The sequence below is a fragment of the Leptonychotes weddellii genome, chromosome 16 (assembly GCF_054177405.1).
Source record: "Leptonychotes weddellii isolate Sample4059 chromosome 16, ASM5417740v2, whole genome shotgun sequence".
Taxonomy (NCBI): domain Eukaryota; kingdom Metazoa; phylum Chordata; class Mammalia; order Carnivora; family Phocidae; genus Leptonychotes; species Leptonychotes weddellii.
This window is the reverse complement of record NC_138384.1, coordinates 333,827-350,004: the sequence shown is the minus strand read 5'-3', so window position 1 is coordinate 350,004 and position 16,178 is coordinate 333,827. Positions and strand designations below refer to the sequence as shown.

The following is a 16,178-nucleotide window of genomic DNA, read 5'->3' as shown; positions in this document are numbered from 1 at the left end:
CATTACTCTCTGGGGGACCCGCTTCCTTGTGGCTTCCTGCCTGCCCCCGGGGGCCCGAGGCCCAGCTTGCAGGGCAGGGGAATCCCAGGCCCCAGGGGACGGCCGAACGCGCAAGCCTGACTGAGGCAGAAACTACAGACAGCTGACATGTGTAAGACATTAAGCCCCTGGGTCTTGCTCTCCGTGGCTGTGGTGCATTGCAGAGGCCCCGGGGGGGGAACTTGTTTTTAAAGAGGTGGTTTTCTACGTGAGAGGGAAGCTGACTGGAGGACTCAGGGGTGGGACGAACTTGAGAAACACAGGAACACCCCCCCAGCCCTCATGAGCTGGGAGCAGCGGCCAAGAGGCAGAGACAGCAGACCCTATCCTGTCCATGGTGAGTCTTGGGGAGCCTGGGAACTGGGCCTGGGTCCAGGGCTCTCAGGCCCTGGGAGGCCTGTGTCCTCCCACCCCTGGAGAGCGGCCTGATGAGGCTGCATGCACGACTGGGTACCTGCTGTGTGCTCAGTGAGCCTCCGAGCTTGACCTGGGGGGGAGACAGACAAGCTCAGGCGTATCTAACAGATGAGTGTGCTGTGAGTGGGGGGAAAGGAAGGGCCCAGCAGGCTGGGTCCTGCGATTCTTGGGTAATGGATGGATGCCAGGCAGAGGGGTAAGCAGGTCACTTCTGGGGGCGCCTGGGGGTGCAGTCGGTTAAGTGTCTGACTCTTGATTTCGGCTCAGGTCGTGATCTCAGGGTCCTGGGATCAAGCCCCGCGTCAGGCTCCGTGCTCAGCAGAGTCGGCTTGAGGATTGTCTCCCTCCCCCTCTCCCTGCTCGCTCACTCTCTCTCTCTCAAAAAAAGAAAGAAAAAAGTTCACTCCTGGGGTTGGGGAGGTGGTGAGACCAGACGACAAGGCTGGAACCCTCCCTTCCCGGCTGACCTCATAGGAGCCTCTTGGGGAAGTCCCTGGGAGAGGGGACCCACTGCTGTGTGGACAGTGGGTCACGACACTCAGAGCAGTGGAGGGAGCCAGCAGGGTCCTATGGTCTCCCCGGGGGAGTAGAGGACAGGGCAGGACCAGGAGGGCTGTGGAGAAGCCACCAGCCTGAGGACAACTCATCTATGTGGATACTGGGGAGCAAGGCTTTTGGGGGGTAGAGGCACTCCTGGCTGGGCCTGGAAGGTTGAGGGGCTTGAGGACACTCCAGGGCCAAGGTAGCCTGGGAGAAAGGCTGGAGCTGGCCCTGCACCCTGAGTCCTCCCAGGGACATATCACCGTGCCCCTCCATCCTCTCTCCAAGCCCACGGGAGGCCATGCTCCATCAGTGGTCACGGGGCCTGAGGGCTGTGCTGCAGGCACTGAGGTGGGGGTGGGGGCCAGGTGGACACAATGACACCAAGACCACCATGTGCTAGGCATGCGTGTGACAGGGTGTGAGGTCACATGGGTGTGAGGGTGTGTGTGTGATTAGGAATGTGTGTCTCTATGTGCACACATCTGAGAGCTCAGTGTATGTGTGCTTATCACATGTGGAAGAGTATGCATGTGTGTGTCCGTCAGTATGTACATATGTGTGCATGCGTGGGTGTGGGCTGTGTCCGAGCATTCCTGTCTGTCCTGTCCGTGCGCACGTCTGCAGGGGGTCATGGGCAGGTGTGTCTGCACGTGTCCACTTCTGCAGGGGCAGGATGTCCGGATGCGGACGTGGATGGGGTCTGCACATGTCTGCTGTGGGTAGTGTTTATGGGGGCGGGGGCTTGTTGGCATGCGTGTGAGGGGTGTGTGTCTGTCACTGTCACTCTGTGCGTGTGTGAGGTGTGAACGTAGGTGTGTGGTAGGCTGTGTTTGCGTGTTTCTGTGTGTGTGTGTCTCTGTATGCGCTTGTTCATGCCCCAGAGCATATGTGCCACGAAGGAGGGTGAGTTGTGGATCTTGGGGCCTCCATTCTGCTGTGAACTCTCTCCCTGGGCTGGTTGGAGGCATGAGTGCGGGAGAAGCTGGTGGGAGGTCCCACGTCATGATGCAGTTTGGGTGGAATAATCCTTGGTGAGCTTCAGCTGATAATTCATGCCCTGGCGCTTCTGTGAGGGGCCGATGACCCAAGGCCCTCTGGTGGCCCCCTGGCTGCCTGTGCAGCGGGTTTGTGCAAAGGTTCTGCCCGCCGGTGGGGCACGACACCTCCCCGGACGGGAGAGCTGTAACTTCGTGTGTGGTGTCCCTCTGGCTCTGGCTGAGACTCAGTAGCACTGTTCCGTTTCCATGTGTTTATTTTCCTGTGTTCCCTCTGCTTATGGCAAGTGATGCTGACTTCTCAACTAATAACACTTTTCCCTTTATTTAAATAAAAAATGGTACAATTTAAAGCAAACTGCTGAGCGGCTCCCCTGAAAGCAGAGCTTGAGGCAAGGATCGGGTGGAGGCTGCTGCTGTGGGAAGTGGCCATGGGGCCAGGAGGAGGGAAGTGTCTGAGAGGGGCCTCATCAGGGTGGCCTCACGATTCCTCCCAGGGGTGAGCTGGGAAGAGCATTGTCCCCGGCTTCCTTCCATCCCACTGGCTGAGGACCACCCACACCAGCCCCAGGTGAGACTGAGATGTGAGGTGGGCACAGGAGGCTTCTCTTGACTAAAAGGAAGCAGCTGTGGGGCAAAGATAAGGTGGCAGTTGCAAGTGGAAGGCAGAGTAGCTGCCTGTGAGGTTGGGATTATTCATCCCCATTTCACAGACAAGAAAACCAAAGTCAATGGTCACAGTAAAATGGCCAGTGTGTCAGTTCTCTACTGCTGCGTAACAAATGATCCCACAACTTAGCAGCTGGTGCATGTGGTCATGTTCGCACCCTTCTTTCCTGTGGCCTGGGACTCCATCAGGGGTTGGAGGGCCAGCTGGTCTCTGGCCCCCGGGATCTGGGCCTCAGCTGGAAGACTCACAGGTGGTGCTGTGATCACCTGAAAGCTTGTATCTACCTGTCAGCTGGGACTGCGCCGGGGCTGTTGGCAAGAACAGCTAGGCCAGGTTGCCAGAGGAGTGCTCCAGGAGACAGAGCCAGGGAGGGGCACAGAAGTCATGCCTGCCACCTTCTATCAGCCGGGAAGTAGAGGCTGTCACCTTTCAACGAGTGGCCAGCGTCACACTGTAAGGGTAGCCTGTGGGCTGGAAGGCTTTGCTGCAGCCACCGCGGGGAAGTGCAATCTGCCACAGCATGGGGCTTGAAGCCAGGGTGGTCTGATTCTGCAGCGTGTGCTCTCCACCTCCTCACCTCTCTCCTCATACTGAGTCCTTAAAAAGGAACAGCCTGGGCCAGGCTGGCCCCTGGCTTTCCCTGAACCACTACGACACGAGGATGTGGAAGATGGGCACTGTGTAACCACAGCAAGTGGAGGAAACTGGAATGAAAAGCAACCCCTATGAGCAGTCTTCCTAAGTGCCGCACCTGCATCCTCCAGGTGATAATGGAAGAGAGGACAAGCATCCGGGTAAGAAGAAGAGAATCCAAAAGAGCTCAATCAGAGAGAGAGAGTGCTCCAGCAGAAGGCCAGAGGGAGAGGGCTGAGCAAGGAGCCCAACGCGGGCTCCATCCCAGGACCCCGGGATCGTGACCTGAGCCGAAGGCAGACGCTTGACTGAGCCACCCAGGTGCCCACCATTGACCAGTTATGAGGACAACATAAAGACATGTGCAAACACTCAAGGACTCAGACATTTACTTCCCTCATACCCACTGCTAAGGAATGATTTAAGGACCAGCTCTAACAAAATAAGAACATAAACCAAAAAAAGAGGCAGGCTCATAGTGGAGAAAGATTGAGAATATGATAATAACACCCAGTGGAAGAAAAAAAAAAAGCAATCAGAAACTCCAGGGTGAACAATAAAACCATATAGAGCAAACAGGTCTAAGTGTGAGTTGAGAGTCTTGATCCACTGGACATGGCTCTGGGAGGTTAGCGCTGTTAGCACTTCCAACACGACCACAGTGACTTCTATTTTGCACAGAAACTGAGGCTGAGAAATCTGACCAGCTCGTACAAGCAGTCTGACCCCAAGCACACTCAGCCTCGCTGCCTTGTCCCCCACAAATTATGAGCCAAACAAAGGAATGATGTAAAATGGAATCCCCAGTGTGGACTTGAGCCTCTGCCCAGAGGGCTTGCACTCAGGCTCAGAGCCAGCTCACACTCGGTGTAATGCTCTGAACGCTTATGACATTTGAACAAGAGCACATGGGGCCTCCCACGTGTTGCTGATCCCAGTGGCCTTGAGTCCTCTCCTCTGAGTAGCACCCAAGGAAGTGTAAAAATGCTGACCTCTGTCTGAGCAGCCAGTGTTAGGAACCAGAATGTGAACATCCCCGAGGCTAGTGTGGGTGGAACTGTGTTGGAGCTGGGCTCAGAAAGGAAAGTCAGAATACTGGCCCGGTCTTCACTTAAAAGTTTATATTTTAGGGGCGCCTGGGTGGCTCAGTTGGTTAAGCGACTGCCTTCGGCTCAGATCATGATCCTGGAGTCCCTGGATCGAGTCCCGCATCGGGCTCCCTGCTCGGCAGGGAGTCTGCTTCTCCCTCTGACCCTCTCATGCTCTATCTCATTCTCTGTCTCAAATAAATAAATAAAATCTTTAAAAAAAAAAAGTTTATATTTTATCCATGTATTTTTTTTGCACAAACTTTTGATTTTTAGAAATATTGCACTAAACTACTATTTACTTTGAGGACTGAAGTTTTGGTGGTCCCCTCCACTTTGGAATTTGTACCTGAAGCCAGTGCCTTCCACTCCTGTGCTATCTGAGTACCTGGGAGAACCAGGGAGTCACCTCGAGAGAACCAAGCCCTGTGAGTGGAAATAGGAAGTCGAGGCACAATGTGCAAAGCTGGAAATAAAGTTAGAGCCACGTAGCCCATCATTCAGGGGTAATGGGAGTACACCTCCCACAGTGGAGTTGGGTGAGGGTGTGGTGAGACCTTTTCTGTTGGGCTTTTTAAAAAAATTACTATTGTTTTATTTTTATTCTTTTAAAAGATTTTTATTTGAGAGAGAGACAGAGCACAGGGGGAGGGGCAGAGGGAGAAGCAGACTCCCCCCTGAGCAGGGAGCCCGAGGCGGGGCTCAACTGAGATCGGGACCTGAGTCGAAGGCAGACACTTCACTGACTGAGCCACCCGGGCGCCCCAAGAATTTAATTTTTTTTTAAGATTTTATTTATTTATCAGACAGAGCACACAAGCAGGGGGAGTGGGAGGGGGAAGCAGGCTTCCCATGGAGCAGGGAGCCCAATGCAGGACTCGATCCCAGGACCCTGAGATCATGACCTGAGCCGAAAGCAGACGCTTAACCCACTGAGCCACCCAGGCGTCCCCCCAAGAATTTAATTTTTTAAAAAAATGATTAAAGCCAAGGAATTCTGAATTTGAAAATGGAGAGAAGGTCAAAATCAAGGGTCAGGCGGGTTTCAAAGGACAAACCCCTGGGCCACATGGGGATGGATGAAGGGATGGAGAACTCGAGGACCCAGCGAGACCGTGTACAAACAAAGGAGTCAGGCCTGAGGCATCGTGGTTGCGGTGCTGGATGGCGGACACGAAGGGTCAGGCTCATTACCCGTGTGAATTCACAAGGACTCCACCGTGCCTGGGGAACGGCCCAAGAAAGTAAGACAAGCAAGAAATAAATTCAAATAAATATCTCTCAAGAGAGGAGAAAATAAGGAACTTCCTGAGTGTGAGAGATAGGGAATTGAAATAACCTGAAAATTTTGGCAAAAGCAAGAAACGGGAGGAGACTGGAGGTACGACAAGAAAGTGTGGACCGGCTTGAATGATCATATTTAAAGACAAACATGCTCAGGTGAGATTAAGAAATAAAATACAATTATGTGCTCTTAGGATCCAACTCTGAAATAAGAAAAAAAGTTAGAAATAAAGAGAAAAATAGGGGGTAGACACATGTTAATAAAGCAGAGAACGGATTTCAAGAGAGGTTGGCAGAGAAGGGGAGCTCTCAGCGGGGAAGGCCGGTCCACTGGCCCCAGCAGACCGAGCCCCACCCACGAAGCAGCGCCCAGGTCCCTAGGAGACAGGTCACGGAGGTTGGAGGTGAGTGGACACCGTGTCTGCGGCAGGACACAGCAGAGGGCAGACAGACGTGTGCGTCTCCTCTGCAGAGACTCCTGGTTCCAACCGGCCCTGGGCTTCCTCACAGCGCCCCCGGGAGCCCCGGGCCCAGAGTGAGGGCCTGGACTCTATTCCTCACCCATCAAGGCAGGTCTTCTCTGCACAGGGTTGGCTGAGGGTCAAACCCCCGGTCTGGTCCCGAGGACACCCCGTTGGGGTGCGAGTCCTGGCGGAAAAAGTCCTTGATGGGGACTGGGGCCAGTGACACTGAGGACATCCCCCCCACCGGTCCTCTCAGGATGTGTGAGTGGTGGCGGGAGGGAGAGGGCGGGAGGAGCCAGAGTGGAGGAGGGCTGCTATCCTCAGCACAGCCCCCACGTGGGCCTTCCCGCCAGCAACCCCCACAGGGAGAAGGCACAGGAAACTCCGCTAACGGTAGCCGGGCCAGGGCTGGGGCACGGCCTCCCTTCTCAGGCGGGCGGCAGGGCCTGTCCTTGGAGGTGGGGTGAGGACACAGGGGGCCTCTGCAGGGCGGGTCAGCTTGAGGGTCCAACGCTATCCAGGGGCAGAGGCGTCAGGGAACCTGGTGAGGGCATGGGGTCTGCGTGCCCCCTCCCACCCCGCCGAGAAGGCCCTAAGGACCCAGAGTGGGCTGGGGTCTCCCTGCCTCAGCCACACCTCTCACCAGCCTTCCTGGCCTGGCTCCCTCCCAGCCCTGCTGCCCCCTAGAACCCTGGACGCTGGCCCAGCCCTGGGACCAGGATCCTCCTGTCTCAGCAGTGACTGGGCATCAGGAGCCCTGAGGGGGCAGCAGGGCTGAGAAATGCTGACACTCCAGATTTCTGACCCAAACCCAGCAGAGAGCAGACACTCGGTTCCCCGTGCGTCCAGCCTGCTCCGTCAGAAGCCTGCAGCCTGAATGGGGGTGGCCGGGACGCCAGTGGGCTGTAGGCCAGGAGCTGGGTGCTGGCCCCCGGCGCTGGGTGGGGTGTGGTGGGAGCCCCCCCGGGGGGCCGCGCTCCATCTTCCATGCTCACGTGAAACTTTTTACAGGCAAACAAAGGGGTACATTACAAGAGGGCAACTCTGAACAATTGTTGCCGTTCTTTGCAGATCTCAGGCCCCAGGTTGAGTAAGGACACAAGCGGCACTGTCGAGCCCTCCCAAGTTTGCCCTTTCACCGGCTCTGGGTGCTCCCCGGGGTCAGTGGCCTCCGACTGCCGGGCCCAGTCAGCGACACCCAGCCCACAGGGTCCAGGACTTTCCACCTGCCCCCCCTCCCTCTTCCCAGGAAGTGCTGGTTACTGATTGAATGCCAGGAGCCTTGAATGGGACAGCTCCTGGCAATAATCACCTGGACCAAAGACCTCTGCTCTCTCTTCTGCACACAGATCAGCTCCTTGCAGCCTCGGCTGGACCCCGCGGTGCTCAAGGCAGCCGGGTGAGGACAGACACACACAGCAGTGCTGGAAGCAGTCCCTGGAGACGTCATGTGGATCAGCTGGTGGCTCTGGCCCCTCGTGGCCCTCTGCACCGGAGACCAGTTCCGGAATGAGGCTGAGAGAATCATGCGGGACACACCTGTCATCGACGGGTAAGTCACCACTCACATGACAGGACTGGGGACAGACCTATCTCTACGGGGACTCACTCTCTCCATCCACAACACAGCCTTTGCCCTTTGCTGGCCTCAGCTTCTTCAGGAGGTCCCCCAAAGCATCAGCAGGAATAGAGAAGTTGCAAGGCCCCTGTGGCCCTCAGCAGCTCCCGGGGTGCCCTCCAACCTGCCCCCTGCTGCACCCTAGGTGCCAGATCCCAGCTCGGAGTGGGTGTTGGGGGTGGAGGATGTTGGGGCCTGGCCCCGGGCATGCCTCCAACTAGCCACATAGCCCAAGGAGCCATATTTCCTCTCGGGGCCTTAGCTTCTTCACCTGAAGCTGCAGGTAAGGTGGCATCTACCACAGGCCCCCGGGAGGCCTTGCCTGGCCCTCTCGACTCTCCTCTGAGACCTTTCTCATTCCCCTCTGTGTCCTGCATCCACCTGGAGGAGACCTCATCAGGCCCTGGGTCCCCGGGTTACCTCTGTGCTGGCTGCACAGCTTGACCTCACCTGTGTGCTCACTGACACCCCCCCCCACTCTCGCAGACCCCTCTCCAGCCAAGACCTTGGAGACACCTCGTTCTTTCTCTGGTGTCACAGCCAACCTGGCAGGGTCTGTCCCCTCCAATTCCCAGTGCATCTGCATCCACCCTCCTTTCCCACCCCCTTCCCCACCTCCACCGGGTCACCCGTGAGCCTCTGACTGTCCTGGCTTCCACCAGCCGAGGTCTGGTCTCAATGCTGCACCAGAGGGAGTCTGGGAGACCTAAGTCCCAGCTCCTGTCCTTCTGGCTCAAGTTCCCCACCCGCCATGGCTCCCATTGAGCTCAAACTATGGCCGAAGTCCCCCACTGGCCCTTGAGACCTACCCCCTGCCTTACCCTGGCCATCTCCACACCCGGATGCTAAGGCAGGCTCCCACTGTCCCTGCTTGTCCTCATGTCCATGCTGCCACCCTCGTCTCCTCCTGGGTTTGCTGACTGTGTAAAACCCCAGCTGGGCACACGCCTCAGCCCTGCTGCTCCTGCCGCCCTTCCTGTCACGCCTCCCCTGCAGACCAGCCGAGAGCGGGGACTTGGTTCCCCGTGCGTCCAGTCCAAAGAGCTGCAGGAGACGCACGCTAGCATACCCATGGGTGGGGAGTGTTAGGACTGCTCCTGTGTGTCTCCGGCACCAGTAAGTGCTCAATAAATGTTACAGTCGTGACTATTTGGCAGATGCTCTGGGCTTTGTCGGACAAAAAACTCTGCAAGAAAAGCAGAGAAAACAGGATGTGTCCTTCTTTGGGAGCCTCAGGGAGCTGTGGTGGCCCTAGAGAAGGGAGGGGCCACCAGAGGCTAGTGTGCACCCCTCTGCCCTTGCTTCCTTCCCTGTACCTCCTTCCTGGCCCCAGGGTCCCCTCATGCATGCTCCGTGGGGGATGAGGCATGATGTCTGCTCAGAGGCTGCTGCCCTGGGCTCCCACCCTGGGTGGAGCCCCTGCTGTCTGGTATGAGCCCGGGAAGGTGCTCTGCTCCTTCATTCTGAGGGGCGGGCGGGGGGCGGGCAGCTGGGCATGGAGAGGGGGGCCCGAGTTCAGGGGCAGGGGGTCCAGAGGCCTGTATGAGGGGTAAGATGTATCAAAGAGCCCAGACAGCCAGGAATACTCAGAGAACTGGGATTTGGGGATTTGGGATTGTCCAAAGAGCTAGAAAGTTAAAACTAGGCTGAGAGGACCAAATCCAATACTAATAGATCAGTTAGTATTAGCTACCTACATTACTCTTGCAGGTAAGAGACCCAAGTAAGTGGTTTCAACAAGAGAAATCCAGAGGGAGTCCTGGCATGATGTTCCATAATGGAACATAGCGGCCATCATTCCCATGGTGACCTCACGGTGTAAAGTGGCTGCACCAGCCCCAGCCTTTACATCTGTGTGCCAGCCAGCAGGAATGAGGAAGAGACACGGAAAGGGCAAAGAGTGAGCAACAGCTGTCTGTAAACGAGATCTTCTGGAAGATACCAAAGGGCAGAACTTAGTCACATGGCCACACCCAGCTATAAAGGGGCAGGGAAGTATCTTTATTTCAAACGGCCATGTTCCCTGCTAAAAATAGGGGACTCTTGGGACGCCTGGGTGGCTCAGTCGTTAAGTGCTTCGGCTCAGGTCATGATCCCGGGGTCCTGGGATCAAGCCCCACATCGGGCTCCCTGCTCCCCGGGAAGCCTGCTTCTCCCTCTCCCACCCCCGCCGCTTGTGTTCTCACAAATAAATAAAATCTTAAAAAAAAAAATAGGGGGTTCTTACCAAGAAAAAGGTGGAGAATGGATAACAAGCCACCGGCAGTCTCTCCTACCATAGCTAGCTGTCCTTCAAGTGCGTGGAACTGTCACCTCCCCCCTTGGAGTAGGGGCAGGATCCTCATATTACCCCCAAGGACACTGCCCCCACCACACAGATAAGGAGGGTGGGTCCAGCAGGCTCCAGAGTGGCAGTGCTGACCGCAGGGTGAAGGTGGCCTGTGTTCCCCACCCTGGGCTCCAGGGAAAGTGCCCCTCCCTGCCGGTGGGTTCCTGGCTGGTGGCTAGAGGGTGGGGCATCAGGCACGGAGTGAAGTCCCATCCAGGGCCCTGGCCGGCCCTGCCCCAGGACAGCACCCAGAGGCACCGGGACTCTGGCATTCAGCTACCCGTCCACCTCTCAGTCAGCAAAGGCGTCCTGGCCAGCAGCCCACACCCTGTGACATCACGACGCAGCTGCGGCAGGAGCCCCCCGAAAGAGCAGGGGCAGCGGGCCTGCGAGGCCTGGGTGCTAGCAGTTACTCCTCTACCCTCAGTTTACTCTGAGGAAGGTACAGAAGCATCCCCCTGTTACAGGTGGGAGCTGAGAGGCGGGAGCCAGGATTGGGGAGGGACACTGGATGGGGGGTGAGGCCGCGGCTGCTCGTCCTGGGGGGAGGGGTCTCGAAAGCAGGAGTGGCCCCCCTCACCGGCGGTGCCCCCTGGGAAGGGGCTGGGTGGGCCGCGAGACACCAGGACGAAGGCCCCTTGGCACTGCGTCAGGGATCCAGCGGGGGAGTCTCCACAGGTGTCCCGCGTTCCGGGCCCGGCTGATTAAAGTGCAGATTCCAACCGGCAGGTCTGAGCTGGGCCTGAGACTCTGCATTTCCAATCAGCTCCCTGGCCCATACCTCTTCCACACGTGGAACTTAGGGGGACCTGGCGCCCCAGAGGTCTCTCCTGCTTTGGGCTGCTCCTGGTTCCTGGGTCCAGGGAGGAATCTGCCCAGCCCTGTGCGTTCTGCCTTTGCAGCCCCCGACCAGCTGCTGACATTCAACACCCCCTCCTCCTCCCTTCCTCCTCTCCTCTCTCCCTCCAAAGCACTCACCCCTACTGGCTCCTGGGAAAACTCAGAGGGGCCTCAGTGCTTTGGAACATATTGGGATGTGCTCGCAAACAGGGCAGGGCTGTCCCAGAGCCCCCGATGCCCTGCTCCTGCAGCCCCAGGAGGATGCGGTGGGGGGTGCCAGGCCCCCAAGGGCAGGCCACACCCACATCCCTGCCCCCTCCCTGCAAGGGGAGGAGTTCATCGTTAACTTGTGAAAACGGTCAGGGTCAGGGTCCCACACCCAGCTCCCGCCCCGCTGCCCAGGGCCGCTTTTCCCTCTGGGGACCTGGGCTGGGTGTGGGGCACAAGGGAGCAGCTACTCTGTGCAGGTGTGTCCATAAGCGTGGAGCCATGTGTCACCCCTGTGGCTGGCTTTAGCTCTGAGCCTGTGAGAAACAGGGGAGGCCCCAGGTGCACGTGGCCATCCTGCCTTGCCTCTGACCCTTCTCCTGTCCCCCGGGCCCCCCAGGCACAACGACCTTCCCTGGCAGCTGCTAACCATGTTCAACAACCAGCTCCAGCAAGAGAAGGCCAACCTGACGAGCCTCGCCCAAACACACACCAACATCCCCAAGCTGAAGGCTGGCTTTGTGGGGGGCCAGGTAGGCCTCAGCTCAGCCCTGCACTCGCCCCTGCCGGGGTTCTGGCTCCCTGGCGGTGGTACTCCTGAGCCCCTTGGGGCCACGAGTCTTCGGAGGGGACTCATGGCCACACAGGCCACGGGAGGGCCTCCGAGGCGCCCGTGTGCACGTGGGGGGTGGGGCTCAGAGGCTCCGCTCCTAGCCCCTCCCCCGTGCCCCCTAGTTCTGGTCTGCATACACCCCCTGCGACACCCAGAACAAAGACGCTGTGAAGAGGATACTGGAGCAGATCGATGTCATCCACCGCATGTGCCAGATGTACCCTGAGACCTTTGTGTGCGTCACCGACAGCGCAGGTGGGTCCGGGTCCAGCCCGCCCTGCTGAGCCCCTGCTGCCCCAGCCCCATCCCGGAACGGGGCAGCTCGGACTGCCCAGGTGTGCCCTGTGGAAGCTCCCGGGACGTGCGGGCACGCCCCCAGCTGGCTCTCCTCACAGGCATCCGGCAGGCCTTCCAGCAGGGGCGCATAGCCAGCCTCGTTGGCGTGGAGGGCGGCCACTCCATAGACAGCAGCCTGGGCGTCCTGCGGGCACTCTACCACCTGGGCATGCGGTACCTGACCCTCACCCACAGCTGCAACACGCCCTGGTAAGTGACCCCAGGGAGGGCCCACGGGCCACGCGGGAGGGTCACAGGGTGGGGGTCAAACACCAGCTCTGCCCTCCTCCGGCACCTCCCTGTCCTTCCGGGCGTCGGGGACGCGGGTGGGCCAGGATGAGCACTCTGCCCCTGGGACACCTGCTGTCTGCTCTCCCAGGGCTGACAACTGGCTGGTGGACAAAGATGACAAGGCCCGGAGCCAAGGCCTGTCAGACTTCGGCCAGGTGAGCAGGGCATTCGGCAAGGACCACAGTCCCCCTCAGAGGAGAAGTGACCCCGGACCCAGGGTCTTACCTCTCAGGCCCTCAGTTTCCTATCAGCCGGAGCTGGCAGCGGTTGTCCCAGGGTGGGCATTCACTGGAAGCCGAGGGTCACCCCCCAGCCATTGAAGGGTTCGTGAGCACCTGGCCCAGCAAGGGGCCCTTGCCCAAACCCGCCCCCCCATGCCTGGACTTGTAGGGGGGCTGTGGTGAACCCCGGAAGGCTGTGCAAACACCAGTGTGTCCAGCGCAGGCCTTCCTGGCCCCTGCACCCCGTGTCCCTGCAGAGCGTGGTGAAGGAGATGAACCGGCTGGGGGTCATCATTGACTTGGCCCACGTGTCCGAGGCCACCATGAGGGCGGCCCTGAATCTGTCCAAGGCTCCCGTCATCTTCAGCCACTCCTCCGCCTTCAGCCTGTGCCCGCACCGGCGCAATGTGCCCGATACTGTGCTCCAGCTGGTGGTGAGGGGCTGTGGGGCAGGGTGTGGGGGTCCGCCCTGCTCCCTGGGCTGGTCCCGGGTGGCTGCGCCCCCTCCTGCGCCCACAGCCCCGCCCTTCTCCCGAGCAGAACCAGACAGGCAGCCTGGTGATGGTGAATTTCTACAACGACTATGTTTCCTGCCGAAAGGAGGCGACCCTGTCCCAGGTAGCAGGTAGGTGGGTGTGAGCGGCCACGGCAGCAGGGGCGGGGGTCCTGCTCCTGGGACCCACACCTGCTGCCTTCTTTGGCAGACCATCTGGACCACATCAAGAAGGTGGCGGGAGCCGGAGCCGTGGGCTTTGGTGGGGACTTTGACGGTGTTTCAAGGTAAGGGGCCAGGCCAGTGTCCTGTGGATGAGCTGGGAGGGTCACACCCCCCATAAACATGTCATGAGGGTCTGAAGCTAGGAAGTAGGTAACTGCAGACAGGCCCAGCATGTCTCACTCTCAAGGCAACTCCACTGGACCCCCAGTGCCTTGGGATGGGGGCGTGGGCAACTCCGTGGCGTGTGGGGAGGTGGACGGGCCCCTGAGCCCTGAGCCCTGAGCCCTGGAATGCATAGCCTGGTTCTCTCTGCCTTCACCTCAGGGTCCCCTCGGGGCTTGAGGACGTGTCCAAGTACCCAGACCTGGTGGCCGAGCTGCTCAGAAGGCAGTGGACAGAGGCGGAGGTCAGGGGCGCCCTGGCCCACAACCTGCTCAGGGTCTTCAAGGCAGTGGAACAGGTGAGGGGGGGGCTGTTGTTTTCTTTCAGTGTTGTCAGCCGGCTGGCAGGCAGGCAGCCCAACCCGTGTCTGTCCCCAGGTGAGCGATCACACGCAAACTCCTGAGGAGGAGCCCATCCCACTGGACAAGCTGGAGCATTCCTGCAGGACCAAGTATGGCTACTCAGAGGCCCCCAGCTTCCACCACCAGCCAGGGGCCCTGCTGGCCTCCCTTACCACCATCCTCCTCGGCCTGAGTCTTCTTTGATGCCCTGGGATCTGGACCTCCTGGGTCCCTACAGCTCTGGGGAGACTGTGGCCACCAGAGCAGGGAGATTCCAGGATGCTGCTCCCCACGCACAAGGCCTGGCCTCTCCTGACCAGGTACCTGGGCTCACTTGAGGGCAGTAAGCTGTGGGCAGTGCCAGACACAGACACACAGTGGACCGTCAATAAAGGCAACAACCCTTCTGAGTCATGAGGGTGTGTTCAGCACCCCAGCCCTGGAGGGGGGCTCCTGAGCATCCAAGGGCAAATTCTGTGAAAATGGTCCCAGGCTGGACCTCCAGACATAGCACTACCTGGGTCCTGGGAGAGTGGGGTCATAAAGGGCTCAGGGTCTAAAAAGAACGTTGCATGGGCACTGCTTAAGTCTTTATATATAGCCTAGGCTCCAGTTACCCTCCCTATGTACACACACAGACACCTGCACAAAGGCACACGCCTGCACATGCACGCACACACACACACACACATACACCCCACACCATGATGCACACATGTGCGCCCCCACCCTCACGCATGTGCACCCCCATGCACACGTGTGCCCCATCCTCACGCACACACATGTGCCCACACTGTGCCCCTTGGCCCTGCTGCCCCCATTCTAGGCCAGAGCCTCTAAGAATGCCCCATCTGGGCAGGTACAGGCTTTAACACTGAGGGAGGAGTTCCCCTGCCCAGGCGCCCTGGGCCCTAAGATGCCCACAAATAAGTGGACAGCCCCGTGCAGCACCTACCAGAAACTGGGGCGCCCACCTGTGCCTGCCTGGCTCTCCCCCGCCCCTGTGAGGGTCCCTGCTTCTCATTCCCAGGCAGATCTGCCCTGACCAGAAGGGACACTGGTGGGGATTTGTGGATCACTTAGGATTGATTTAACTTTAAAGGGTTTCTGTCCTGAGTTGGCCACCCAAAGCCCCCCCCCGCCCCCGCCTGGCGGAGACAGTGCGAAGGGTCCCTCTGCTGGGCTGCGGAGGTAGCACGCCAACGTTTGCTACCGAACTAACTGTAATCAAGAGAGAGGCCGCAGCTGCAGGTGCCACCCAAAAACCTATCTGGTCCCGGGGAGATCTCTGCTGTCCAACCTCAATTTGTCCTGCTAGTTCATTTCCACTTCCGCTCAACCTTGTTCCAACCTCAAGAGACCTTTCCGAGGAGTGAAGGACACGCTGGGTGGGGGGATGGGTAATCAGGACACAGAGCCTGCAGGAACCCCCTCCTTAGGCTGCGGGGGGATTCCTCCAGGGGCCACGTCTCCCCTAGTAAGGCCCACACGGGGTGCACAAGCAGCCCCAAGGAGCCTGTTCACACGCGGATGTGCGTGGGTGTGAGGGCCCTGGGAGGTGGGGGCTGTTCCCAGCCAACCGGCAGGCGCATGATTCGATTCGGATGGGGCCCCCCACAGTGGAGTACCAGGAGATGAGCGCAAGGACGCGGGAACTGGTGTGCATGAGCAGAGCAGGGGCACTCTGGAGAAGCGCCGGGAGGACGGGGGAAGGACTGTGCACGCTGTCCTCTGCTGAGTAACGACTGTCCCACAGAGGGGCGGTGAACAGTTCTCAGTGCTTTGTGTTGACAGATGAGCAAAGACAGGAGTACATGAGAGTCAGATTTCCACTGTCAAGTAAGTTACAAATGAGGGGGGGATGGCCAGATTGAGCCTGATTAGAGCAAACTTGTGGTTTCTGGTATCCAGAGGGGCGTCCACACATGGTTTCTGGTGCACAGGGAAGAAAACACCCATAGGTCCACATGGATATAAATAATGGAATAAGTAAACAGAGAGAAGAAACTCTTCCTTAAAACAGAACTGCAAATAGGAAATCACTGCGAATATTGTTACCAGGAAAAATCATCAAGGGACACGAGTATCAGGGGCAAAGTAGGACAATGTTTGCAGATGATGCTGGCAGTCTTAAAATTTCTCCCCACAAGATACTCAACAGAGGGGAACATAAAACATCATGGGGGAGACGCGTGGCCCACACCACGTGTCCCAGGTGAAAAGACAGCAACACGGTGCACCTGGTGTGGAGCACCGAGGACACAGTACCACTTCTGTGATGTCAACGTCATCGTGGGAAAATGTCCCATCAGCCCGAGTGGAAAGGCAGTTTGCCAAATTACTGGCCGGCATGTCCAGGCCATCCAGGT

At 58.5% G+C, this 16,178-nt stretch overlaps 1 protein-coding gene and 1 long non-coding RNA gene across 4 annotated transcripts; one reads left to right on the top strand and one right to left on the bottom strand.

Annotated features, from left to right (window-relative positions):
- The first annotated feature begins 234 nt into the window (after positions 1-234).
- Positions 235-14,219, top strand: DPEP1 (dipeptidase 1). Of its 3 annotated transcripts, none has more exons than XM_081806205.1 (11): positions 235-376; positions 7,483-7,685; positions 11,528-11,660; positions 11,863-11,995; positions 12,136-12,286; positions 12,456-12,522; positions 12,846-13,022; positions 13,129-13,206; positions 13,293-13,368; positions 13,631-13,766; positions 13,846-13,984. In XM_081806205.1, the coding sequence occupies exons 2-11, from the start codon at positions 7,582-7,584 to the stop codon at positions 13,847-13,849; spliced, it is 1,059 nt and encodes a 352-aa protein (XP_081662331.1). In that variant the 5' UTR covers positions 235-376; positions 7,483-7,581; the 3' UTR covers positions 13,850-13,984. The 3 variants fall into 3 exon arrangements, with proteins under 3 accessions (XP_081662331.1, XP_081662329.1, XP_081662330.1); XM_081806203.1 differs by having other exon boundaries at positions 250-376; positions 13,129-13,213; positions 13,846-14,219; XM_081806204.1 differs by lacking the exons at positions 235-376; positions 7,483-7,685 and adding an exon at positions 7,865-8,034 and having other exon boundaries at positions 13,129-13,213; positions 13,846-14,219.
- LOC145717497 (uncharacterized) lies at positions 5,651-7,514 on the bottom strand. The gene is made up of 2 exons (XR_014140727.1): positions 7,446-7,514; positions 5,651-6,317 (listed from the first exon to the last, which is right to left on the bottom strand). It is a non-coding gene; the product is annotated as an uncharacterized LOC145717497 (long non-coding RNA).
- Positions 14,220-16,178: the final 1,959 nt, after the last annotated feature.